General features: G+C 46.9%; 2 protein-coding genes across 8 annotated transcripts in view; one reads left to right on the top strand and one right to left on the bottom strand.

Annotated features, from left to right (window-relative positions):
• Window positions 1-9,058, top strand: part of LOC110509208 (uncharacterized) — a 14,358-nt gene extending 5,300 nt beyond the window's left edge. Inside the window, exons 3-19 of one of the 5 annotated variants that reach the window (XM_036966060.2) lie at window positions 109-241; window positions 408-528; window positions 631-735; window positions 859-955; window positions 3,177-3,320; window positions 3,556-3,609; window positions 4,075-4,175; window positions 4,312-4,440; window positions 4,562-4,658; window positions 4,738-4,810; window positions 4,905-5,041; window positions 5,120-5,370; window positions 6,271-6,339; window positions 6,513-6,714; window positions 6,915-7,025; window positions 7,307-7,495; window positions 7,749-9,058. In XM_036966060.2, coding sequence (XP_036821955.2) covers window positions 109-241; window positions 408-528; window positions 631-735; window positions 859-955; window positions 3,177-3,320; window positions 3,556-3,609; window positions 4,075-4,175; window positions 4,312-4,440; window positions 4,562-4,658; window positions 4,738-4,810; window positions 4,905-5,041; window positions 5,120-5,370; window positions 6,271-6,339; window positions 6,513-6,714; window positions 6,915-7,025; window positions 7,307-7,495; window positions 7,749-7,988 — 2,253 coding nt within the window. In that variant the 3' untranslated portion in view covers window positions 7,989-9,058. The remainder of the gene's footprint in view (window positions 1-108; window positions 242-407; window positions 529-630; window positions 736-858; window positions 956-3,176; window positions 3,321-3,555; window positions 3,610-4,074; window positions 4,176-4,311; window positions 4,441-4,561; window positions 4,659-4,737; window positions 4,811-4,904; window positions 5,042-5,119; window positions 5,371-6,270; window positions 6,340-6,512; window positions 6,715-6,914; window positions 7,026-7,306; window positions 7,496-7,748) is intronic. The other 4 variants (XM_036966062.2, XM_090225714.1, XM_036966064.2 and 1 more) reach the window with 4 other exon arrangements.
• Window positions 8,300-26,871, bottom strand: LOC110508450 (integrin alpha-6). 3 transcript variants are annotated; one of them, XM_036966066.2, is made up of 25 exons: window positions 26,339-26,844; window positions 17,919-18,046; window positions 17,716-17,795; window positions 17,337-17,598; window positions 16,731-16,862; window positions 15,920-16,133; window positions 15,490-15,683; window positions 15,156-15,378; window positions 14,943-15,032; window positions 14,793-14,854; window positions 14,488-14,657; window positions 14,076-14,213; window positions 13,867-13,982; window positions 13,623-13,782; window positions 13,432-13,515; window positions 13,274-13,353; window positions 13,107-13,184; window positions 12,857-12,959; window positions 12,565-12,741; window positions 12,320-12,421; window positions 12,106-12,216; window positions 10,638-10,736; window positions 10,427-10,552; window positions 10,213-10,312; window positions 8,300-9,456 (listed from the first exon to the last, which is right to left on the bottom strand). In XM_036966066.2, the coding sequence occupies exons 1-24, from the start codon at window positions 26,518-26,520 to the stop codon at window positions 10,238-10,240; spliced, it is 3,186 nt and encodes a 1,061-aa protein (XP_036821961.2). In that variant the 5' UTR covers window positions 26,521-26,844; the 3' UTR covers window positions 8,300-9,456; window positions 10,213-10,237. The 3 variants fall into 3 exon arrangements, with proteins under 3 accessions (XP_036821961.2, XP_036821960.2, XP_090081841.1); XM_036966065.2 differs by lacking the exon at window positions 10,213-10,312 and having other exon boundaries at window positions 26,339-26,871; XM_090225715.1 differs by lacking the exon at window positions 10,213-10,312 and having other exon boundaries at window positions 14,076-14,219; window positions 14,494-14,657; window positions 26,339-26,815.

Genomic DNA, 26,871 nt, shown 5'->3' with positions numbered 1-26,871 from the left:
GAGCGGGTAGACAATCTGGGGGACCCAGAAAACCAAAGACTGGCATACACACACACTAAACTTGACTATGAAAGATGTCATTGTGTGTGTGTGTGTGTGTACTCTCAGGTGTTCCTTACCTACTCAAATGCGGACTATGACAGGCGTAACGATGACGTTGACCCTGTGTCTGCCTCTGCTGAGTATGAACTGGAGAAGAGAGTGGACAAGATGGACCTCTTCCCTGTGCAGATAGAGAAGGGTTGGTCCCCTCTCTCCTCTGCTATCTCTCTCCCTCTATCCTTTACCTCTTCCATTCCTCTTTATATTCCTCTCTCCTTCCCTCTCACACCCTTTATCAGCCCATCTCTCTCTCTCCTTTTGTTTTTACACCTACTCTTTTTTTTGTCGAACTCCCCTCTCTGTAGGAGATGAGGGTCTGGGTATCAGTATAATAGGGATGGGGGTAGGGGCTGACCAGGGTCTGGAGAAGCTGGGCATCTTCGTTAAGACCATCACAGAGAACGGAGCTACACAACAGGATGGACGGTGAGAATCTGATCTAAGGTTAATGATGCCTTTCTAATGGTAAGATGCGAGTGTAATACTGTAAGCTGATCCTAGATCTCTGTATCTCTCTGTGTGTGTCAGTGTCCAGGTGAATGACCAGATAGTGGAGGTGGATGGGGTCAGTCTGGTCGGAGTCACACAGCTGTTTGCTGCCACTATGCTGAAGAAAACCATTGGCACTGTCAGGTGTGTGTGTATATATATATATATATATACATACACACACACACACACACACACATGTTCTCTATGCCAATTTGTTGTACCACTTAACACAGGCTGAGGATTTGTCATTGTCTCTCACTGCAGGTTTTTGATAGGCCGAGAGAAGCAGGGGGAGGAGAGTGAGGTGGCTCGTCTGATCACTCAGAGTCTGGAGCAGGACAAGAGACCACCTACAGTGGAGGTAGGTGTGAGACTGTGTATACATGGAGCAGGACAAGAGACCACCTACAGTGGAGGTAGGTGTGAGACTGTGTATACAGGGCCTTCAGAAAGTATCCACCCCTTTACTTTTTCCACATTTTGTTGTTACAAAGTGGGATTCAAATGGATTTAATTTGTTTTGTTGTCCATGATGTACACAAAACACTAATACACTATATATACAAAAGTATGTGGACACCCCATCAAATTAGTGGGTTAGGCTATCTCAGCCACACCCGTTGCTGACAGGTGTATAAAATCGAGCACACAGCCAAGCAATCTCCATAGACAAACATTGGTTGTAGAATGGCCTTACTGAACAGCTTGGTGACATTCAATGTGGCACCATCATAGGATGCCATCTTTCCAACAAGTCAGTTTGTCAAGTTTCAGGGTTTGGGCTAGGCCCCTAAGTTCCAGTGAAGGGCCATCTTAACACTACAGCATACATTGACATTCTAGACGATTCTGTGCTTCCAACTTTGTGGCAACAGTTTGGGGAAGGCCCTTTCCTGTTTCAGCATGACAATGCCCCCATGCACAAAGTGAGGTCCATACAGAAATGGTTTGTCAATTGGTGTGGAAGAACTTGACTGGCCTGCACAGAGCCCCGAGCTCAACCCATTGAGCCAGGCTTAATCGCCCAATATCAGTGCCCGAACCTCACTAATGCTCTTGTGGAAAGCCTTCCCAGAAGAGTGGAGGCTGTTATAACAGCAAAGGGGGACCAACTCCACATTAATGCCCATGATTTTGGAATTAGATTTTTGATGTGCAAGTGTCCACTTTCTTTTGGTCATGTAGTGTACATCTTGATTAGATAAGTATCCAACCCCCTATGTCGATACATGTTAGAATCAACTTTGGCAGCGATTACAGCTGTGAATCTTTCCGGATAAGTCTCTAAGAGCTTTGCACACCTGGGTTGTACAATATTTGCACATTATTCTTAAATTCTTCAAGCTGTCAAGTTTGTTATTGATCATTGCTAGACAGAAATATTCAACTGTTTTGCTAGACAGACAATTTAAGTCAACTTTAACTAGGCCACTCAAGAACATTGGTAAACAACTCCAGTGTATATTTGGCCTTGTCTTTTGGGTTATTGTCCTGCTGAAAGGTGGATTTGTCTCCCAGTGTCTGTTGGAAAGCAGACTGAACCAGTTTTTCTTTTATGATTTTTCCTGTGCTTGGCTCTATTCTGTTTGTTTTTAATCCAACAAAACTTGCTAGTCCTTGCCGATGACAAGCATACCCATAACATGATGCAGCCACCACCATGCTTGGAAAGAGTGGTATTCCGTGATGTGTTGGATTTGCCCCAAACATAACGCTTTGTATTTTTTAATGTTTTTTTCTTTAGTGCCTTATTAAAAACCGGATGCATTTTTTTGGAAGAAAAAATCTGTACAGGCATCCTTCTTTTCATTATGTCATTTAGCTTAGTATTTTTGAGTAATTTACAATGCTGTTGAGGATGCTCCATTTTCTCCTATCACAGCCATTAAACTCTGTAACTGTTTTAAAATCACCGTTGGCCTCATGGTGAAATCCCTGAGTGGTTTCCTTCCTCTCTGGCAACTGAGTTAGGATGGCCACCTGTATCTTTATAGTGACTGGGTGTATTGATACACCAGCCAAAGTGTAATTAATAACTTCACCATGCTCAAAGGGATATAGGTTAAAAATATATATATATATATCTACCAATAGGTACCCTTCTTTGTGAGGCATTGGAAAACCTCGCTGGACTTTGTGGTTGAATGTGTTTGAAATTCACTGCTCGACTGAGGGACCTTACAGATAATTGTGTGGGGTACAGAGATGAGGTAGTCATTGGAAAATTATGTTAAACACTATTATTGCACACAGTGAGTCCATGCAACTTATGTGACTGAAGTACATTTTTACTCCTATCCTTATTTAGGCTTGCCATGACAAAGGGATTGATTACATATTGACTCACGACATTTCAGAGTTTCATTTGCAAAAAAAAAAAAAAAACACACAATTCCACTTTGACATTATGGGGTGTTTTGTGTAGGCCAGTGACACGACAGCTCAGTTTAATCCATTTAAAATTCAGGCTGTAACACAACAAAATGTGTAAAAAGTCAAGGGGTGTGAACACTTTCTGAAGGCCCTCTACATAAGCATTCCTTATTGGTTATACCTGTGTGTGGGCGTTTTATGCATCTCAGTTGCTAAATGGAGGTGATGATGGCGCTCTGGGGCTGAGCACAGTGGATGAGAGAGAGGAAGATCTCCTTACAGAGGAGGAAGAGGAGGAAGAGGAAGACCTTACCAGCCTGGACTCAGCCCAGCTCTGCCTTAAATACAAACAGGTGTGTCAGTCAGAAGTGTTGAAGTCCAGTATTTTGTGTGCGTGTGTGCGTGCGCGCACTCTGGTGAAAACATACTCTGTTACCCCCTCAGAAAGCATTATGTTATTGGTCCCAGAACAGATGCTAGTGTCTGGAGATCTGAGGGACTCTGATAGGCGTTAGTGTTAATACGTGTTATTATGTTGCATTGTGTTGTGTGAAGTGTTTTTTCAAGTGTGTACTGGTCTCGCCTCAGCTCCAATTAAAGCTCAGGACCAGATCAGACCAACTCTGCCTAGCCCAGGAGAAGGTAGGTCACACTGACGAGACTGTCAAAACGCATGCTAACACACACACACACACTTCCTCCCTCAGAACAGACTCATTTAGCTCTCTATGAGACGTCCCTGTCTACAGTCTGAGATATTAGTACAGATGCCATGTTCCAATAACCTTGAAAATAGACTTTCTTCTTGTCCGTCTTCCCTGTGTTTTCACTGGTCGGATCTGACATGACAGCATTGGTTAAAGCGATCTAATGTAGGCCCTTTTTACCGGTGGCATTGTTCGATTTAGTGATTATTTAGGAAAAAGAAAGGCTGCGTCTTCAAGGTGTTGGAACGTGGCTGAAGTGGATTGTTTTTTTCTGGGTGCTTAGTAGAGTGGGTAGGGGATGTTTCTCAGGGGAGTGTCTACTGTCTAGGGATGAGGGCTAGATGAATGGGGTTCATGGTATGGGGCTAGGGAACTGGTTACCCACCTGTTTGTCCTCCAGCTGAGGGTTTGTGAGGAGCAGCGGGCCTTGTGGGAGAGTCGTCAGGATGAGCTGGAGCAGAGTGTCCAGGAGGGAGAGGAGAAGGCTGACCAACTAGAGAAGTAATCATCAATTACACTGATCTACCAGTCACTCATTTAGTGTGATGGCGATGGAAAATGATGACGGCGGTGATATAAATGATGATGGTGATGATGATGATGATGGTGATGAGGGAGAATGTGATTGTTCTTCTAGGTACTGGCAGGAGGCCCAGGCTCTGTGCAGGATTGTGAACCAGCGATTGGCTGACACTCAGAGCCAATTCGACAGCCTAGAGGTCAAATACAGCAAGGCCAAGAGACTGCTGAGGGAATTCCAACACAGGTGAGCTCTGGGTAATGTAGTCCACCGTGAAAATGCCCCTGTGAGACAATTAGGAACTTTCACTGCCTGTTTAGAAAGTATATTTCTCTCCGTGTCTGATGCTCCTTCTGTCCCTGTGCAGAGAGAAGGAGAGTGAGAGGAGAGAGGAGGAGCTGCGGCGAGAGATGGAGGAGACCGAGAGGAGACACAGAGATACCGTGGATAGACTACAGAGACAGGTGAGACTGGAGGAGATGACGTAAACTATTGTGCACAGCTACTACCTGAGTGAGAAGTGTTTTCTTTTCCTCTGTTCAGATTGGTCCCCTGGAGCGAGGGGAGGCGGTCCCTGAGATTGACAACCAACCGCTGGACACCTCATTTACCTCAAGTAAGACACTGCCTCTCGGGTAGCATGTGTCTGTGTGTGCAAGCATGTGTGTATCTTTGTGTATTGAGCCTCTCAGACTGTGTGTTTGTATCAGGTGCAGACTGGAGCATTGCTGTGCCTGAAACGGGTCGGCTGGACACGAGCGCTCACAGGGCCAGAGCACAGCTCGCCCAGAAAACCAAGAGACACCCTCCCTCACGAGACAAACTCAGAGAGTCCTTCAGGAGACCGGTCAGATAAATATATATATCACACACATACCCCACACACATTCCATTGACATACTGAATGTTCTATCACTCCCTGTAGGGTGAGGAAGACCAGATTCAGGCCTGTGACGGGAAGAGCCAATCTCTGACTGCGAGCACACCCCGAGAGGTGGGACGTTCATTCTCAGCAGGAGGTGACCGTGTCCACTCCAGCACCACCTCTCTGTCTGCCCTCACCCCCCAGTCCCATCCCCCATCCTCTCTCCTCACCCCCAAGCCAGACCAGTCTCCCTCGAAAGAGGACAACGCCTCTGCCACACACAAATCAAAGAGAAGATTCCCTGACTTCAGGTAGGTTGCTCACCAGATCCCCGTGTAGTTGTAGTGTACAGCAAGCTCATTCTCAAACCAACACCTAACCCCTTTCCCCTAGGCACTTCTGAGCAGATAAGATACACTATACATACAAAAGTATGTGGACACCCCTTCAAATTTGTGGATTCGGCTATGTCAGCCACACCCGTTGCTGACAGGTGTATAAAATCGAGCACACTGCCATGCAATCTCCATAGACAAATATTTGCAGTAGAATAGCCTTACTGAAGACCTCGGTGACTTTCAACGTGGCACCGTCATAGGATGTCACCTTTCCAACAAGTCAGTTTGTCAAATGTCTGCCCTGCCAGAGTTTCCCCAATCAACTGTAAGTGCTGTTATTGTGAAGTGGAAATGTCGAGGAGCAACAACGGCTCAGCCGCGAAGTGGTAGGCCACACAAGCTCACAGAACAGGACCCCTGTAAACAAAGCGATGTCCATACAGAAATGGTTTGTCGAGATCTGTGTGAAACAACTTCACTAGCCTGCACAGAGCCCTGACCTCAACCCCATCGAACACCGTTGGGATGAATTGGAATGCTGACTGTGAGCCAGAGAGGTTCGAGGACAGAGTCAGTGCCTTACCTCGCCTAAACGCCCAAAAATCAGTGCCTGACCTCACTAATGCTCTTGTGGCTGAATGGAAGCAAGTCCCCGCAGTAATGTTCCAACATCTAGTGGAAAGCCTTCCCAGAAGAGTGGAGGCTGTTATAAGCAGCAATGGGGGGGGTACCAACTCCATATTAACGCCCATGATTTTGGAATGAGATGTTCGACGTGCAGGTGTCCACATACTTTTTGTCATGTAGTGCATGTATGCGAAATGTGGTAATAGTTCCACCTTGTCCTCTAACCTCTGTTCTTCTGCCCTCTAGCAGCCTCCGCAAGTCTCTCAGTAGAGGCAGGAAGAGTGAGAAGGACGAGAGAAGGTCCCTGGACCACAGGTAAAATAAATAGTATACACACTACGGAACTAGCAGAGAAAACGGCGTCCAGTCAATACTATACACACACACCATGTACAGCAATTTCTATTTACACACACATGACATTTCGTCTTTCAAGTGTTTCTGCCGTTCCTCTATTTGACTGTTGTGTTGTCTTTCTCTGTCCCCAGGGGTTCGTGTGGTGACCTGGTAGATAACCCCAGCAGTGGTGTATCTCCCTCAGGCTCTGTCACTTCCATGCCGTCCTGCCTGCCCTTCTCCTGGTTCGGGGAGCGAGGCCGGGAGAGGCTGAAGAGGGAGAGAGAGAAGCTTAGGTCGGTCTCCAGCAGCAGTCTACCCTACATGACCACCGGGGGCAGTAGAGACTGCCAGGTGAGAGGGGAGGCGCGCATTCGCACACCTGGGCTTTCATCTCCGACTACCCTGGACTTCAAATTTCATTTTGGCTCAAAGCACTTGTCCAACTCAATAATGTATGTGGCTTATGAATTTTGCATGCTTATTTCACCTGGGGCCTTTCATTTTGTACTGTGCGGTTGGTTGTGTGTGAGTCACGTCTTTGCTCATTCTAGAGACTGAGTGTTGCAGATGCAGGGAGTACCAGCTCTGCTCTCCTGTCAGGGATGATATCAGATGTGTCTCTCTCTGGGCGCTCTCAAACTCTCACCTTCTCCTCCTCAGAGGTGCGTCTCTCTGTCTCTCACATGGTCTCCCTCTATTTCTCACTCCATCCTCTCTCCACTTCTCTCTGTCTTTATCGCCCTTCTCTCTCTGACCTGATTTCTGCTCTAGTTTTCTACCATTCCCTGATTGTTTTCTCCTCGGTTCATATGGCTGGATTGTGGTTTACTTCCCCCCCCCCTCCCCGAACGACACAGAATGTGATGGAATATTAAGGTGTTTGTTTTTAACTGTTTTGCGTTTGTGTCAAACTATCTGTCCATCTGTCTGTCCCTCTCTGTAGACTCTGGACAGTGACTCTGTCCAAGTTGGTAACGATAATCAATGGCAAAGCCGACCCCTGGACCAATGGACCAATCAGCAGGTCTGTCTGTGGTTGATTGGCATTAGCATGGACCAATATGCAGTTAAGTTCACAGCCAATGGTGTGGATGGGCTGCAACTCCTCAATCTGGACAACAACAAACTCAAAGTAGGTTTGTTCTACAGGGAGTCGAGGGCTATGTCTTAATACTGTTAGACATCATCCTCTCCTCACCTTCTGTCTTCAGTGTTCTGATAAATGAAAGGACCGAATGGGCTTCCCTGATCAGTGACCAGCTAGGAAAGGGGGCTAATGAAGAGTATTGTGACGCGTCCCTTAGATTAATGATTTCATTCCATATGGATCAGCCCATAGTTTCACATAAAGTAAAGTCTCCCCCCACCCCCCTTTCTTTCTCTAGGCTCTGGGGGTGTGCAGTCAGAGTGACCGTGCTGCTCTGAGGAGAAGGCTGAAGGAGATGAGGAAGACTCTGGAGAAGGAGAGAGTGAAGGGAATGGAGAGAGAGGAAAATGAAATGGAGAAGAGGAGCAAGGAGAGTGAAGGAAAGGAGACGAGGAGCAAGGAGAGTGAAGGAAAGGAGACGGTGGGAAGGGAGGACAGATGTGGTGGTAAAAAGGTCAGAACAGAGTCCCTCTGCTGAAGTCTGCACTCTGACCCCTAAACGATCTTCAATCACAACTTTTTATCTGAGAAGTCCTACTTCTATTAGGCTCACCGCGACTGGGGGAAATATACTTTATTTATTTTAAGTGTTTTGTTTCTATATGCATGTTGTACAGCTGATGACATTTAAGCGCTATATTGTATTTTAAGCTGTGAATGTTTCCCATGAGGTAATAAATCATGTTTCAATCTTAGACTTAACTTCTGACTGTAAAGACCGCATTTTAACATTTAGGTTCAATTTCATTTCCATGAGGTAATAAAAGTAACAAAAAAGATGGATGTGAATTTGTACAGGATGTAAAAACATTTATTTAGCAAATCACGGCAATTTTTCACACTTTTACTTTACATTGTCAACAGCTGTCACTGGACAAATCCTCCACGTTAAGTCATTGAATGGGCCCTGTTTAAATACTTCAACAACAACAAAACAAATGCAGAATTTCTTCACTTCCTTGAAAATGAACACTGATTTAACGTGACCGATTAGAAGAGCCACAATATGTCGTTTCCCCACTCACTCACTCCGCTTCACTGGTCCATCTCAACAATCGAATACTTAAACGTTCACAACGTTCTCTCTGAGCAGTTATGGATGGTGACGTTAGTACATGGATATAAATAATACAGAAAGAGTGAATGGGAAAGCTGTTGATTAGCTGCTGCTATAACCTGACGAAAAATGGCCCCAGTTAAACATGCGAAATGTGTCTAACTGTCCTCACACCCAAATGGCTTTGAGATGATTTGTGATTTGAGGCATCCATCCTTCCATATCTTGGAGAAGAAAAAAAAACTCCTGAAAAATGATTTGGCCAGTGGAGTACTTTGTAGGTAACATTCTCCTCATACAATAAATACACATTCTTCAAAATATACAAAACATATAAAACACTCTAGCCCGTTCCGTAAGTGTACATTTACAAAACAATGTCCAGAGCTTTGAAAGAGAGACAGCTGGGATTCTTGACCCAAAATGTTAAAGAACACACATAAATCTTCTCTTTCTGTCCAGTGATCAACATGGATGTCACTATCAAGATAAAATTCAATCAGACAAGGTACTACTTAATTGATCCCCAAAAAGGGACAATTTGATGAAGTGTTACTTCACCTTATCTAACCTGCTGCTGTACTGTATTGTCGTCATCTGTCCTTAAAGTACACAAATAAAGCTTTTCTACAAATAGTTTTTTTTTTCCTACATTTTTTTTGTGGTCCACAATGTGGCGCGGGGGCCTTGGAATCGTCAGATCAATGTCTGTGGTAACAGGAGCTCCAGTGTTCCACCATTGTTAAGAGTAACTCTCGTTCTCACTCCAGCTCGTGATCCAGGCTTTCTTTTCCAGGCTTCCCAGTTGGTCTTTCTCCTCCTTTTGTATCCGCACCGCACTGTAACTGGGAACGCTGTCGTCGTACTTGGAGCGTCTGAAAAACCCACACTGTTGGCGGCAACAGACACACACACAAAAAAAAACAGCACATAGAAAATCAGTAACGAGCAGTTTGGAGCCTCTCAACAACATGAAAGGAATAGCTCACCCTCACATCAAACTATGAAAAGTCTTAAACAATGTTTGATTTTGGGGTGTGCTATCCCTTTAAGGGCAGAGATGTGAGTGAGGCTCTTGAACAGTAGGAGGCGATACAGAGCCATCGGTGGTCCGACATGCAGAAAAGCTGTGATGTAGCAACGCCCATATAAACCAAGGCTGAGAGAGAACCACTTCAGAGCCTTCAGACAGGAAGTGCTTGAAGTTCCAATGGCGACCACAGAAGCAGAAACCAGAGACGGAGAGAGATGAAGACGGCAAGGACCAACCCAAAAGGTCTTTGGAGCGATAGGAGAACAGTTCATATACATTGGCATAATGATTTTTCAACCAAAGTAAGCATTCATCCCACATGGCCATGCGTGTAAACTGTCCATAACTCAACAACAACAACAGTTCGAAAGAAGGCCATTTCCAAGCAGAAACTAGAAGTGTTTTTCTACAGCAACCTGTCAGCGGAGCCCTGTAACATTCCGTTCCATCCTCGTCATAGCCATTGCATTTGATTTCGTAGCTCTGAGCCCCTTTACTTTGCTCGTTCATTAGCGAAAGCGTTTCCCCCCTCCAGCGATAGTTAGTCTGCCACTGTCTCCGTCCCATCCTTTGTGCCCCCGGGCATGTATAGGTGGGTATAGATGTGTTTACCCCAGAGACAGCGTCTCGCCCTCTTTTACGCGTCAGAAGATGTCAATCTCTCTTTGTCAGAGGGTGGCACATCCTCTTTCTTTTTCCCGAAGAAACCACACTAAAGAGAAGCAATTGCATTAGTGTGTGTGTGTGTGTGTATGTGTGTGTGTGTGTGTATTCATACTGTATATACTGTAAACAGTGACATTTATCCGGGCTCTTCTAGTCTTACCTTCCACAGCAGGAAGACCAGCAGGCCGAGCAGCAGCAGCCCTAACAAGATGGCTACCAGGATGATCCACCATGGGAGTCCTCCGTACTGAGCCACACGACGCTCTGGGAACACCGTCACTCTCACCTGAGAAAAGACAACATCAACAGAAAGTCAGCAGAAAGGGAAATGTGGGTTTTTGTGTGTTCGAAATGTGAAACTGGCCAAGTACCTGTGTCTCTGCGTTCTTTAGGACCATGTTTTTGGCTGCTCCGTCCACTCTGAGAGAGGCTTTCACTATCACGTCCAGATAGTTCAGCTTGGAGTACTCCTGTTGGGAATCACAGAGGGAGGTGAGAGTGGACAGGAACACACGGTGCAGTCAAATAGCAGAGGGAGGTGCAGTCAAATAGCAGAGGGAGGTGCAGTCAAATAGCAGAGGGAGGTGAACGTGGACAGGAACACAAGGTGCAGTCAAATAGCGGAGGGAGGTGAGCGTGGACAGGAACACAAGGTGCAGTCAAATAGCAGAGGGAGGTGCAGTCAAATAGCAGAGGGAGGTGCAGTCAAATAGCAGAGGGAGGTGAGCGTGGACAGGAACACGAGGTGCAGTCAAATAGCAGAGGGAGGTGCAGTCAAATAGCAGAGGGAGGTGAGCGTGGACAGGAACACGAGGTGCAGTCAAATAGCAGAGGGAGGTGCAGTCAAATAGCAGAGGGAGGTGAGCGTGGACAGGAACACGTGGTGCAGTCAAATAGCAGAGGGAGGTGCAGTCAAATAGCAGAGGGAGGTGAGCGTGGACAGGAACACGTGGTGCAGTCAAATAGCGGAGGGAGGTGAGCGTGGACAGGAACATGAGGTGCAGTCAAATAGCGGAGGGAGGTGAGCGTGGACAGGAACACGAGGTGCAGTCAAATAGCAGAGGGAGGTGCAGTCAAATAGCAGAGGGAGGTGAGCGTGGACAGGAACACGAGGTGCAGTCAAATAGCAGAGGGAGGTGCAGTCAAATAGCAGAGGGAGGTGCAGTCAAATAGCAGAGGGAGGTGAGCGTGGACAGGAACACGAGGTGCAGTCAAATAGCAGAGGGAGGTGAGCGTGGACAGGAACACGAGGTGCAGTCAAATAGCGGAGGGAGGTGAGCGTGGACAGGAACACGAGGTGCAGTCAAATAGCAGAGGGAGGTGAGCGTGGACAGGAACACGAGGTGCAGTCAAATAGCGGAGGGAGGTGAGCGTGGACAGGAACACACGGTGCAGTCAAATAGCGGAGGGAGGTGCAGTCAAATAGCAGAGGGAGGTGCAGTCAAATAGCGGAGGGAGGTGAGCGTGGACAGGAACATGAGGTGCAGTCAAATAGCAGAGGGAGGTGAGCGTGGACAGGAACACGAGGTGCAGTCAAATAGCAGAGGGAGGTGAGCGTGGACAGGAACACGAGGTGCAGTCAAATAGCAGAGGGAGGTGCAGTCAAATAGCAGAGGGAGGTGAGCGTGGACAGGAACACACGGTGCAGTCAAATAGCAGAGGGAGGTGCAGTCAAATAGCAGAGGGAGGTGCAGTCAAATAGCAGAGGGAGGTGCAGTCAAATAGCAGAGGGAGGTGCAGTCAAATAGCAGAGGGAGGTGCGGTCAAATAGCAGAGGGAGGTGCGGTCAAATAGCAGAGGGAGGTGCGGTCAAATAGCAGAGAGAGGTGCGTGTCTTACCTCCAGGAATGTGCTGTTCCAGAGGCGAGATCTGAGCAGGATGACTCCATTACTGTCCAGGCCCTGAAGAGGGCAGCGAATCTCCACACACTTTGCCCCATCCTCACACGACTGTAACACACACACACACACACACACACACTTTACAGTAGAGCTCGTATACGACTAATACCACATTTAAACGTTGAGCTACTGGGAGAGAAGGTTGTGTTACCAAAGTAGTGTATTTCCTCTTGTCAGTCAGCCGTGCGATGGTTCCCTCCTGAGATTTGTCTGTCTCCACTACGGCTCGTCTTCTCCGGGTGCTGCTCGGCTCCTAAACAGAGTGTGACAGAAGATCACTCGGAACAAACATCCCCTTGGTGAGAACAACAGAGGGTCTGGGACCGTCAGTTTGTTTGCTTTGGGACCAGAAAGGTCCAAGGAGATTGGAGTTTGACCACTGCAGTGTTTCCTAACCTCTTTGACGGCGAGTGAGTTGATCTCTCTCTCAGGGGAGCAGGTGATCTGTTCCAGACCCCTGGAGTCGATCTTCATGAGGTACAGGAGCCACTTCCCCTCCACCGTCTCCTTTGGCCAATTGACGATCAGGGCGGCGCTGCCGTATGTCTTCAGGGGCTTCCCCAGGTTAATCACCTGTCAATCAAAAGGCAGTCAAAGGTCAGGTGAGTTCAGTTTATAGTGAAATACAAATGCACCCGTTTGATAATGATGTCATTATTCCGGAAAAGAAGCAAACGAATAGGCTTACCCTGAACTCGTACTCGATGGGGCTGCCGATGTCTCCTTCGGAATGCATGGCGCTCTCACCTTTGACCTCTCCAGTAAAGTAGACCTGGGAGGGCTTGGCCACTCTGGGAAAACAAGAAACACAATGTGAACACAAACATCGTCATGCTCACGCTCCGATGCTGGGCGGTGCGACAACACATTTGGTTCCCACGTGTAAAAGCACATGAAAGCACATCAAAGTAAGCAACTGGCAAATCATATGGTTGTACCCTGTGAGGGACAGCAGCAGCTCGATCACCACTTTGGCCTTGGCCTTGACTCTGGCCACGTTTTGCTGGTCACTCGTTCTGAAAGGTCAGAGGTCAAATCAGCACCGTTGGTCAAATGTAGCCGTGCAGTATCTCATCGCAGAGGGAGGCGGGCAGCGTATACTCACGTCTCCAGCTTCAGGTCAATCTCCAGCTCTGTGGTGTTCAGAGAGATGCCTGCTGTGCTCAGGATGATGTAGAAGGTCGCCTAAAACACACAGACGGATACGTCAGCGGGCGCATGCCCTTTTATCTGGTGATGGTGATCGGCCTCGGCGTCTCTCACCTCTGAGCCTCGCTTGAAGGGGTTCCCCAGCTCACAGTCTGCCTGAGAGCCGTTCGTATTGGTCACACAGATCACCTGCTTGTCCTGCAATCGACAAAACAGCCTGTCACAACTCGGTAACCGGTCTGAAGAACGGAAGAGGGGAAGGAGCGAGAGAGAGCGTGTGACAGAAGAGGAGAGGTGTCACTTACCGCATTGGGTGCAGAGCGGGAGGCAGAGTAGGAGAGCGAGGGGGGGAAGGAGGCAATCAACGCCGCCTCATGGGCATCATCTCCATTCTGGTTGGTCACCGTGATCTCCAGGGCGATGTCCTTCTGGTCGCTAAGGGAGACTACCGGCACCCCATCCTCCCTGCAAGGACACCGTCAGATTATGTCAGCGTTGATTCCACTCACCCAGGTGTTGGTTAGTGACAGGTTAATGTGTTCTACTCACACAGGTAGTGGATGGAAGACGTCCTTGTTGGGCTCTCTGTAGCAGAAGCGATGCTGGAGCTGTACGTTGCTCTGACACACATTATCACTGCCACAGCCCTCCTTCAGGAAGCTCACCTACACACACAGGGAACAGCATGCCGATCAGACAGACTCACACTAGACCAGAGGGAACGGGCTTTAGAGCAGGCCATGGTTGTTATTGGTCACCTCAGCGCGGGCCGTGATAGGCTCGTTGGAGTCGAGGATGGGCGGGAGTTCTGGGAGCGCTCTTCTTTTCCTTTTGGAGTTCTTTATCTCCACGGTAACGTCGACGGGGATTCCCCTGAGCTTGTCCTTAATGTTCTCCTGTAGGTGACAGACACAGAGTACAGATAAGAGATACGTGGTATATCACTGGTATTTTCACTGGTATATCACTGGTATATCACTGGTATATCACTGGTATATCACTGGTATATCACTGGCAAAGGATAGAGGAGACTGATTCTTGTCCATATTTTACCCGCAAGGTTGGTGAAAGACCGTCTTGAGATATCGATCTCTTCCTTCCCCTCTTGCTACCCGTTCCTCTTTCTTACTGTTAGCAGTGTCACGAGTCGTGCGAGTTGGGATCTAGTACCTGTAGTGTGAGTCTGGCGGTGACACACTCCTTCTTGCCCTGCCCACTGAGGATGAGAACACCGGTGGACTGGTAGTCGTTGACGTCGCTGGAACGCGTGGAGAAGGTCACTCTGGGAGGGAGACCCTGCTTCCGACGCTCCGCCTCCGCCTCAAAGGAGTACGCCACCGCTGAGGAGGGGAGAGAGAACGAGAGAGAGGGGAAGAGAGAGCGGTAGAGAAAGAGAGGGACAGTTACCATTGCATACTGGTCTAAGGCCTAAAAAGCCGACTGAAGAAATCATAACACAGAAGGTGTTGTCTTACTCAGTCTGGGGCTGTAGGATTTTGGGTTGGCGGTGTAGGAGAAGCAGGCCTCTACCTCCAAGCTGGAAACACATAAAGTCATTTGTATTTATGAATATGGCTTAAATGGTTTCTCATTGTCCATATTCTGCAGATAAACAGCACACTCACCAGATGCTGTTGCCACAGTTTTTCTTAGTCAGATCGATCTCCTTTGGGGTTGTCTTGACAACCTTCTGGATGCTAATGACCGGCCGAGTCCTGGAGTGACGTCAAAGGTTTAAAGGTCACGAAAGTGGCCCCAAAAAAGAAGGTATTAACAAATGGAATGTAGAAATGTACAAACAAAACATTGTGGGCTAGATGACTGATTGCCATGGTTACCTGTAGACAAACACAGAGTCGGAGAGAGATCCTACGGCCAGGTCAGGGTACGAGTTCCTGTCCAAGTCCATGTTACCAGCTAGAGAATAACCAAACAGCTTTGTCTCCGATGGCACCCCTGACAACATCTGCGCCGGTTTGATGTTGATGCCCTGAGCTGAGCCGTGGTAGATGAACACCTTCCCTGACCCACTGTCATAATAGGGTGCTCCCACAGCGATGTCTGGCAGAGAGAGAGAGTCAGGATTACACACCGTCTACACACACACACACACACACACACACACACAAAGGCAAAGACAGATTTATCAACACACACACACGCGCCCCTTACCCTGATAGCCGTCCAGGTTGAGATCTCCCAGGTTTTCTACGGCCAGTCCAAACATGGAGTCCCGAGGTCCGTCTATCCTGGTGGGCGTGACCTTACTCCAGTCTCCGCCCTTGTTAACGTAGACATAAATGGCTCCGCCTACCTCCCCGTCCTTCTCAAAAAACTGCGGGGCTCCCACCACGATGTCCTCCCACCTAGAGCCAGAGAGACCGAGAGGGAGCAAGAAATGACTCGGAGGAAGCAGAGAGAGATCATCTCAGCACGGAACTAGTCGCCTCAACTCCAAGATCATCCGAGAGGCTCGAGCCAAATGACATCCTCCCACGTGGAGAGAAACTGCTTATGACGGGAAGGTGGACATGGGAAGGGCAGTGTATAGATTTGCCTCGTTGACGATCGGGAGAAAGAACGAGAGACAAGCGAGACGTACCCGTCGCCGGTCAGATCCACCACAGCGAGGTCGTAGCCGAACGACGAGGCCAGCCCTTCCCCTTCCAGGATGTGCTCTGGTGACAACATGGTGGACGCTTCGGTCTCCTTCTTTAGCAACACCACTGCCCCGCTGTGATTGGCTCTCGGGGCACCGGCGACCACGGTCAGCTGACCCTTCTTAGTGATGGCCTTCCCCGAGTCCAGAGAGAAGCCTGATAGGAGAGACACATTTAATCAATCAATCAATCAATGAATGAGTCAGTGTACACCGACTCATTCCCAAAACATTCCCAAAACATGAATGATCTCATCCATATGCCGCACTCGGGCCAAAGCTAGATGTTGTACAGATTCACTGTTCTCTCTATCATGTGGACATGTTCAAGCCCAGTTGGTTGGAGGTTGAGGTGATTTATAGATCACCTCGACGTCATTGTAAATAAGAACGTGTTCTCAACTGACTTGTCTAGTTAAATAAGGTTCAATAAAAATATATTTTTTTTAATCAACATAACACCCAGCTCAGGCTGATCCTCATGACGAGCACAATGTTTCACCGCCCATGATGATAACTAGTGCACAGAGTCATTTGATTGGTTATGGAGAGCATGATGTCATCGCGCAGGAAGTCATACAAACCTAAGTAGCTATTGGCCCGTTACGTCGGTCTCCATAGCAATCTGAGGAGGAAGTGACTTGTACACAAACTGTTTCAACACTGGAGCTGGACACGGTGGTGGTGAAGAGCACACCTGGACCCACAGAGAAGAGGGCGAGAGAGAGGAACGAAAGAGTTTAGATGTACCTACCCAAGTAACTGTTAGCGGGCACGGGGACCAGGTCTGGGTCTAACCGGTTCTCGTCGCCCACCTCATAGGGCCCGTCGTCATAGAAGCCCATCTCCAACAGAGTGTTGTTCTTCTGCTCTACTCTCACCACCCCTGGAGGGATGGGGGGGGGTGAGGGAAGTGAAGGGGAACATGGAGATGATAAGCCGAGGAGAAACATCTCAACACAAGCAAATAATGAATGGAAAAACAGTCACTTAAAAACATGAAACATCATGAGCTGAATTTTTTTGGGGGGGGAAAGTTATGTACACGATGACATGACCTTAATCTAAAAAAAAAAATGTTTTATCAGTGTGGTTTTGCCACCACTAGAGGTCACAGCGGTTCATAGATTCGAGCATCAGCTGACAAAAGAAGAAGGGGCCATGTAGACTGGGCTAATCTAATCTACCTAACCCTGACCCTGGCCTAACCCTGACCTCTATCCCAACCCTGAGCTCTATCCCCTGAGCCGGACCTCATAGATCTGAAAGGATGAGATAGGTGTAAGCAACATGGTCCATCTACCCCTCTGGTAGGCCTTTCCCGTATTATCAGGCATACACACTCCCGCTCTCCACCCACCTTTCCAGTTGTACGCTCCAGGGGCACCAAATACCAGGTAGTGGTAGTCCCTAGTGAAGGTGGCAGACAGACCCTGTTGGCATGAACCAAACCTCTCATGGCCGCGTGCCCGCCCCTCACAGAACCTCCAGTTCCCTCCGTCCTCATCAGACTCGGTACCGATGGTCAGGTCCTGGCTCAGCACGTAACACCGCCCTGTGATGTCACGAGACTCCTGGGCTGTGTTCACAAACAGACGCCGCTGGTAGCGGTGGGCACACGTCTGGAGGGGGAGGGAGGGGGAGAGAGAGAGAGAGAGATTGGTTAACAGAGCTGTCTATCAGGTCAATAATTTAACCCACTCATGTACACACGCACACACGCACGCACACACACTTACCACAATCTTTCCTCCCGGCCCCTGGCTGTTTACTGTTACACCCATCCATTGGTTCTCCTTACTCTCGGTGTTCACGTCCTCTGCACACACAGAAATCATCAAATCCTGATCAACTGCTGAATATCTAGTGATTGCCTTATAAGGACTTGTGTGGACAGACGACGACCGAAAATGTGTGTGCGTGTGTTTAGAGGTGAGCTCACCATCGTTGTCGAACTGCACTCGGCTACAGCTGGAGGAAGTGGAAGCGGTGTCGCAGTTGTAGAGTCCTCCTGTGATCTTTGCCTTCTGACCTCTCAGAGCTTTGGCCCTTGGAGCACCAACCAGCAACCTGTAACACGCACCACAAGGTCATCTTTGAATACAGGAAACACAGACACACACAGACAGCAATATTACAACATGACTGGTACACACATTACTCCCTGTCCATGTCCGATCCACATTTTACAAAGCGGTCATCATTCAAACCACCACCATACACCCATTATTATAAGAGGAAGCTACAGTCGGTGAGTAGATCAGGGCCAATGTGGAGTCCTACACTTTGACACCTGCGATAATCTTAACCAGCCTGTCAGCAGCCCTCGGCACTCCCCCCTCACTTTCCCCCTGAGTCACACAGCATCTCCCTTTCAACAGAGAACATCAGAGAGTGTCTCACACACACACACACATGCACGCACTCAATCAAACTGCTGTTCCCATGATCTGCCCCCTCCCTCCCCAGCACCCCTCAGACAAAGAGCGCTTTCATGATTGGACAGAACTGCGACTCAGCGATAACATTCATCCACAAAGGGTGGGCACACACACAAGAAAAAGTGGAATGGAGACACACACATGCACACTCAAGAGTGGACACACACACACACTCCAGGGAGGGGCCACACTCACTGGATGTCTTTATGGAACCACAGACAAGAGGGGCTCTTAGAGAGGGGTCACAGCCACCACACCCCAGTACCCACGATGCATTACTCAAGGTTTCCCACAGCAGCATATCGAAGTTCCCCATCACTGAGGCTGTGTGTGTGTGTGTGTGTGTGTGTGTGTTCTTGATGACAATCGTCAGTCATGAAATGAACTGAAGCTTTGTAAGGAGTTCAATGCATAGAAATGCTTAATGCCTTGTCATACAAATCACATGGTTTTAGCGCAGGCCTGTTTTACCTTGTATCTATTTATAAACCTTGCTGTGATTTTGGGATAGGCCATTTGTCATGTTCATGGATTTCAGTTTGCATTGATTGCTATGTGGGTCTCAATGCACTTGAACTTGACCTTGAAAAACTCTCATTCAAGGGTCTTTCATCAAAAGGTTAAAAAAAGCCATACTAGATTGATTTCTATGGTGTAAGTACTCGATTAGATTAAGAAAACCCCACCTGTTTTGAACACAACTCGTATTCATACCTACGTGGGTGAACAGAGGTGTGTTTGGGGTCAAGGGGCCTTTAATGTGGTTAACTCATTAAGAGCGAGAAAGAAAGAGATAGGAGAGAGATCACTCTGCTTGAACAGAGCTATGCTCAATCATGAGGCATCAAAGCCAAAGGAACTGAATAATATTAAGAAATGCTATAGATGGAAGGAAAATAGTGTGGAAATCTACCAAAAAACAATTTGGCAAAAACAAATTCAATCCCTTCTTGACCATTTCCTGGACAAAAGGTTTCATTGTAATAGTGAAGGTATAAACTTGACCGTAGAAAATCTAAACAGTATATTTGACCTCTCAGCTTCCCTAACAAATAAAAACATTTCAAGCAGACAACCTAAAAAAAAATAACAACAATGACAAATGGTTTAATGAAGAATGCAAAGAAAGAATGCAAAAACCTAAGAAACCTGTCTAACCAAAAACATAGAGACCCAGAAAACCTGTGTCTATGCCTTCAGTATGGTGAATCACTAAAACAATACAGAAATACACTACGGAAAAAGAAGGAACAGCAGGTCAGAAATCTGCTCAATGTAATTGAAGAATCCATAGAATCGAACTACTTCTGGGAAAATTGAAAAACACTAGACAAACAACATGAAGAGTTATCTATCCAAAACGGAAATCTATGGATAAACCACTTCTCCAATCCTTTTTGGCTCTATAACAAAAAACAAACAGCAAAAACATATACATGACCAAATACAAATCTTATAATCAACTATTAAAGACTCCTGTCTTTACGTTTTCTACCAGAACCCACTGGATTCTCCAATTACATTGAATTAATAACTACATGACAAAATACAAACCCTCCAACCCAAAAAAGGCCTGTAGTGTTGACGGTATCCTCAATGAAATGATCATAAATACAGACCACATACTCCAATTGGCTATACTTAAACTCGTTAACATCCTCCTCAGCTCTGGCAACTTCCCCAATATGTGGAACGAAGGACTGACGTTGAGGGCATGTCCTGCTAAACCTTGCTAATGCTTTTGTACGAAAACACCCGTCTTTAAAGCCTAGGCATTGGGCTTGAGCTAGTTTCTTTAACAAACTCATATAAGTTGGAAAAGTGTGCGTGCACATTAATAAGAGGCCTGCTATAACTGCTCTGTGTGTGTAGCATGACACCATGATGTCTGGTCTCTCAGCCAAGAGCTGACAGAAACTCACTGGTTCCTCTTAAGTTGACTGGGGACAAAACATTTTTGTTGATGATCTACTTCACTTGCTCGTACACATATGTTTCCCATGCCAATAAAGCCCCTCGAATTGAATTTGAATTGAGACAGGAAAAAGAGAGCGGGAGAGAGTCATGTGGGTGCTGACTCCTCTGGGCCTCAGTGCAGATTTCCCAGAGTGGAGAGAACATGTGGAGGGAGGGGGAGAATAGAAGGGTGTGAGTGAAAATAAATGAATGGAATCGTGCCCAGGTAATTAAACGACTGCTCCAACACTGATCTGAGAACAATGAGCTTCCTTCGTGTTGCCCCCTGCTACACATACACTAACAGGAAGTGAGGAGAATAGGCGGAAGGAAGAGGCATCCCCTTAGCCACGCCCACACGGTAGTTTGGTAAACCCTGTGGTTCCTTGGGTTCAGACTACACTCAAGGTACAAGTTGCCACTTAACCACAGGTCTAGGATCACATTACCCTCCTCAAAATCCTACCCTAAAACATTAGGGGATGAGAAAAGAGCTGACCCTGCATCAGTGGTTAGGAACAACTTGGACCTACTCCTCAGACTGCGCTGCGCGGCACATCATGGTTTATAACTACACAGATAAATTACCCAGGTATACACAGTGGCTGCAGTAAAAGTATATAAATGTTTGAATGTTTGAATTGTACGTGGTCTCAATTGTTAATTGATGTCTGGGCAATGTAACGCATGCGAGGCCCATTACCCAGTAGCCTGCCACTGGTAGTAAAACAGGGAGTGTGTGAGAGGGAGACAGGGAGTGTGAAGAGAGGGAGTGTGTATTGTTCTACTGATAATGGCTAATGACACAGCTGCCTCTCCAAATCATTCACCACATGTACAGGAAGTAGAGAATAAAATCCACAGGAAGGACAAAGATAAACATTCAGTGTGTGTGTGTGCACGCGTGCGCGTTAGGTTAAGGTTTCGGGGTAGGGTTTGGAAAAATAGGACTTTTTAATGCTTCAAACATTTTTACTCCCCAAAAAATAAAGCTGTGTGTGTGTATGAACAAACAACACAGCAAAGGGAAACAGTAGAAACCGCCATTCTCTCTCTCTCTTTTCACAAACACACAATGAGGCCAAACAGCCAACAGCCGAAAGAAACACCAAATCGAGGAACTATATGCACCACCACATCTTGTTACCAAGCAACTGTGGATCAACATCAGTGAAACTTTCAGAACATTTCAGTTCTAAATGGATCCCAGAACATTTGACAGAACCCTAATGAATTCCAGAACTCTTGACATTTTAACGCCAAGTTCTCTATGCTCCTTGCCAGGACTGATATGAACCCAGGGTTGTGTTAATGAGAGTACGCCGTAACAAAGCGCTTTGTGCTTCTTATTGGACAAGTTCAGGTAGTCCCTCCCTGTTCCAGTCCGTTTTCTTCCATTTGGTACCTAGTACCAGGTCGGTGTGGGAGACAGACAGCGTGGCTTGAGTAACTGACCGACTGTGTGTATTTGGTGCCCAGCTGTAAAAGGTGATTTATGCTGTCAGCATTCCTCCAGACATCCCTCCACCACTCCTCAGCTTTGATGTTGGCTAACTTGAGCTAACCTGGATCAGCCTGCAGGCAGGAGAGAACGGGCAGACAAAGAGGTGTGTTTGGGGGAGAGGTGTGTGTGTGTGTGCGCGTACACGTGATCATTTTTTCACATGCTGTACATGTAACGTAGTCCAACAATAGCAATAAAATATTGCATACACTTAGCACTTTTTTTCCCAGGATTCTGAACAAACCTTTGAACTCTAACCCTAACCTTCCCACTAAAATCAATCTCCTATCTATCCAGGATCTGAGAGATCAAAGATCTGTCGCACATAGGAACCTCACAGCTCTACACCCTAGACATCTGTCTATAGAACATGCTGGAATGGATTCTCTCTCTCTCTCTCTCTCCCACACGCCCGTTGTACCTCTCCCATACACTTTCACTAAGACGCTCTCTCTACTTCTACCTCAGTCTCTTTGTCACAGCCTTCCCTCCTTCCCTCCTCTCTCGTTCTCTCTGTGACACTTTAAAACGTTCTCACACACAGAGAGAGTGTGTTGTGCAGTTGTGACCGACTTTGGGACCTAACCCACATGCACACAACCCCTTGCTCTTCAGCGTGTACGTGAGACACACAGACACACCTGACCCCACCCCCCACAGACCCGTGCCAAACAGATCCCTCCATTGCCTGCAGGTATCAACAAAACAAAAAAACGTGCACACAAAACACACACACCTGTGAGGCACGGGCTCAGTTTGGCGGAACGGGAGCAACCTTTCAGGCGTGGCACAGACGTATGACTCACCTTTCACACACACACACTCTAGATTCCCCGGAAACACCTCCCAGACAGCACAGACAGTCTGGAATCCTGATCTACTGAGGTAGGCAGGTAAGAAGTGTAGCCTCTGGCAGCATTACATACTGTGTATATCATGATGACGTATGGCTGCCAAGTTTAGTGTCCTGTACACTGAAGAATCCACTCGCCCAAGGTCAGTCAACGGTTACCATTGTGGATTTCAACTCCTGCAGTGCAGTGTGTGCACGTCTGTGTGTGTGTGTGCGTGCATGCGTGCCTGTGTACACAGTATGTGTGAGTTTGCGCGTGCGTACAGTTTGTTACCAACAATGTGCCGACTCACGCGGAAACAGTTACAAAAGACCAGGAAGGCCTCATAGCTTCTAATACACAGACTGCACTGCATCAGTCACCACTTTAACACCACAACCACACACACACACACACACACACACACACACACACACACCTCTCACTGCTGAATAGGCACACACATACTCTGTGACGCTGTACAGATGCGCCCACACACACACACAAAACACACTATCACTTGGCTGTTCATGCATACACTGATGTCTAAGGCCAGCATTTTGCCCATAATTTAGGTTAGGATTTGGGGACGTATGACTCAGACCTGCTGATTCAGTGTTAATGAGAGACATGTCCTGAGGGCATATGGAACAGAAATAGGCTTTTAGAGTCTGTGTTCCTGAAAGGTACAGTGGATTCGGAAAGTACTCAGACTCCTTGACTTTTTCCCACATTTTGTTAGGTTACAGGCTTATTTTCCCTCCTCAATCTACACGCAATTCCCCATAATGACAAAGCAAAAACAGCTTTTTAGAAATGTTTGCAAATGTATAAAAATAAAAACTGAAACATAACATTTATATAAGTATTCAGACCCTTTATTCAGTACTTTGTTGAAGAACCGTTGGCAGCGATTACAGCATCAAGTCTTCTTGGGTATGACACTACAAGCTTGGCACACCTGTATTTGGGGAGGTTCTCCCATTCTTCTTTGCAGATCCTCTCAAGCTCTGTCAGGTTGGATGGGGAGCGTCGCTGCACAGCTATTTTCAGGTCTCTCCAGAGATGTTTGATTGGGTTCAAGACCGGGCTCTGGCTGGGTCAGTCAAAGACATTCAGAGACTTGTCCCGAAGCCACTCCTGCGTTGTCTTGGCTGTGTGCTTAGAGTCGTTGTCCTGCTGGAAAGTGAACCTTCACCCTAATCTGAGGTCCTGAGCGCTCTGGAGCAAGTTCTCGTCAAGGGTCTCTCTGTACTTTGCTCCGTTCATCTTTCACTCGATCCTGACTAGTCTCGCACTCCCTGCTGCTGAAAAACATCCCCACAGCATGATAGTGCCACCACCATTCTTCACTGTTGGGATGGTGCCAGGTTTCTTCCAGACTTCACACTTTCTTGTTTCTCATGGTGCCTTTTGGCAAACTCCAAGCGGGCTATCATGTGCCTTTAACTGAGGAGTGGCTTCCGTCTGGCCACTCTACCATAAAGGCCCGATTGGTGGAGTGCTGCAGAGATGGTTGTTCTTCTGGAAGGTTCTCCCAACTCCACAGAGGAACTCTGGAGCTCTGTCAGAGTGACCATCGGGTTCTTGGTCACCTCCCTGACCAAGGCCCTTCTCCCCCGATTGCTCAGTTTGGCCGGGCGGCCAGCTCTAGGGAGAGTCTTGGTGGTTCCAAACTTCTTCCATTAAAGATTGATTGAGGCCACTGGGTTCTTGGGGACCTTCAATGCTTCAGAAAATGTTTGGTACCCTTCCCCAGATCTGTGCCTCGACACAATCCTGTCTCGGAGCTCTACGGACAATTCCTTTGACCTCATGGCTTGGTTTTTGCTCCGACATGCACTGTCAAATGTGGGACCTGATGTAGACAGGTGTGTGGCTTTCTAAATCATGTCCAATCAATTGCATTTACCACAGGATGATCAATGGAAACAGGATGCACCTGAGCTCAATTTTGAGTCTCATAGCAAATACTTATGAATAGTTATGGAAATAAAAATCTGAAAACCTGTTCTCGCTTTGTTATTATAGGGTATTGTGTGTAGATTGATGAGGGGGAAAAACATTTTCTAATCCATTTTAGAATAAGGCTGTAATGTAACAAAATGTGGAAAAAGTCAAGGGTTCTGAATACTTTCCTAAAACACTGTACATGGATTCAATTCAAAATCCATTTTTGATCCCTGTATAAACATCTGTCAGGTTTTCTACATGAGAGAACTCATTGAGGGAATCTCAGGGTATGAAACCTCAACTTTAATCTGAACTAGAACGTGTTTCTTTCTGTCTCTACCGCCTGACTGTTCACAGGGCTGACGACCACGTGCCTCTAAAATAGACACAGACGAAAACTGGTACATCAAATTGCGTGTGTGTTCAGACAAGTTCAGGTCAGAACTAAGAAGGCCCATTACAGAAAGTTACAGACCTAAGACTCTATAATGACTTCAACCCATTACATTCAACACCTTGTTTAAAAGGGTAGAATCTATTCTAAACACAAATCCATTCCAATGACTCGTCGTCCATAACAACAGGTCTAGAATAAGTATAGTCATTGAGCACATGATGTATAGAATGGGGTCTGGGGTGCAGACAGCTGATCCTAAGTCAGTAGTTAACCAGAGTGTTGAGGGCAGATGAGGGATAGCCCTGCTGTGCTACAAGGAGCAGGGTGAAATTAGGCAGGAGATTAATGGTAAGACTACAGAAGGGTGTCACTTCTATTTCCCATGGTAGACAGCACATTGTTGGGGGGTGCTGTCACTTGGCCAAAAGCAGTTATCTTCGAGGTCAACTACACTGTCTGGAAATGTTACGGCTCAGCTGGTTTGAGGTTAAAGACAATGATGTACAGTATATGGCTCTACTGCCTAGTTAAATAAAAGGTAAAATAATAAATAAATAAAATGTTTTTAAATATTTGCTTTTACACCATCTAACGCTACCCTGACTAACACAATGGCACAGTCCCTGCAGCTTGCCACGCCCATAGCCTAGGGACAAGGCTAACTTTTACAGTATTTGACCCAAGCGACAATGACATTCACCATCTACAGTATAGGCTGGCTTTACTCTACTTTGAGGACACACGGCATAAGGTGCACATGACATGAGTGCTGCAAATAATAATAGGATGCTGAGAACCATAAATACAATTATCCTAACAAGATCTGTGCCCAAGTGAAAATTCCCCCAAAGGTCTATTTCTACCCGGAGCTAGTATACATCTATAGAGCAGAGTAAGTGGTTTGGAATCATGAGACTTTTTTGTGTGTTGCCAAATTCATGACCTATTCATGACATTGGAGCCGCGCACGGACAGGAACGAGCCTGCAAAGGGCAGCAAAAGCTGTAAAACTCACCCATAATTAACCCGTTACAAAAACATGCCGATCTGAAACGTTAACGAAATGTCAAGACCAAAACAACCAGAAATCGGAGTTAATTAACTAGTGAAAATGATTCCCGAATGAAGGGAACAATGATGTTGAGACGATAAACTTTTGCGATGAACCTGCGAGCCTTTGAAGTAATAACACTAGGCTACAGTAGCAACAACCTGTTAGCGGTTAACTCCGCAACTTAAACGGAAAAATAAATACAAATAAAAAATAAGGAGACTTACATTCTTTTATCCAACGGATTTAATTGCCAATGCATAGCCAGAGAGAAGCCGAAAAGGCTCCCGGGCTCTCCTTTCTTTTCAATTACGTTTTCTGTGTCCAGGTTGAAAGCCGATACGTGCGTCCATTCCAGGTGAAGGAGAAGCGAAAGATATGAGATACATTGTATAAATCTCAACCCCATCGCGGCGAAAATGGTTTAATTCTGTGTGACTGAAAACGAACACCGTTATTTGTCCCGGTAACGCAGCCTGTTTGTTCCAGGGTATGGAACTCACGAACGAGTGAAGTGATGTCTGACTTTATGCTGGCTCTCTCGGGCTTTGGGTGGGATGTTGCACACTTGAAGCTCGAAACGCGCCCCTCCTACATCCCCACTTTCCCTCCCTCCCTATCTGTTCTCTTACCTCAGGTGTTGAGCAACATACAGAAGAAGCAAGTCTACTTTCAACTATAGAAAAAAGCTATACACTTGTAGTTGGGGAGTGGTTTACACAATTGTTACCCAGAGGAAAATGGAGGAGGGTCATGCTTT

This window comes from Oncorhynchus mykiss, chromosome 28 (genome assembly GCF_057628025.1).
Source record: "Oncorhynchus mykiss isolate SJ-2025 chromosome 28, ASM5762802v1, whole genome shotgun sequence".
Classification (NCBI taxonomy): Eukaryota; Metazoa; Chordata; class Actinopteri; order Salmoniformes; family Salmonidae; genus Oncorhynchus; species Oncorhynchus mykiss.
Note: the sequence above shows the minus strand (reverse complement) of the source record. Positions and strands in the feature narration are given on the sequence as shown.

Coding starts and splice junctions, on each gene's coding strand:
- LOC110508450 (XM_036966065.2), bottom strand. CDS start 26,520: ATGGGGTTGAGATTTATACAATGTATCTCATATCTTTCGCTTCTCCTT. Junction 13,185..13,273: donor ATTGACCTGAAGCTGGAGAC/GTGAGTATACGC, acceptor CTGACCTTTCAG/AACGAGTGACCAGCAAAACG. Junction 10,737..12,105: donor GGAACAGCACATTCCTGGAG/GTAAGACACGCA, acceptor GATTCCCAACAG/GAGTACTCCAAGCTGAACTA.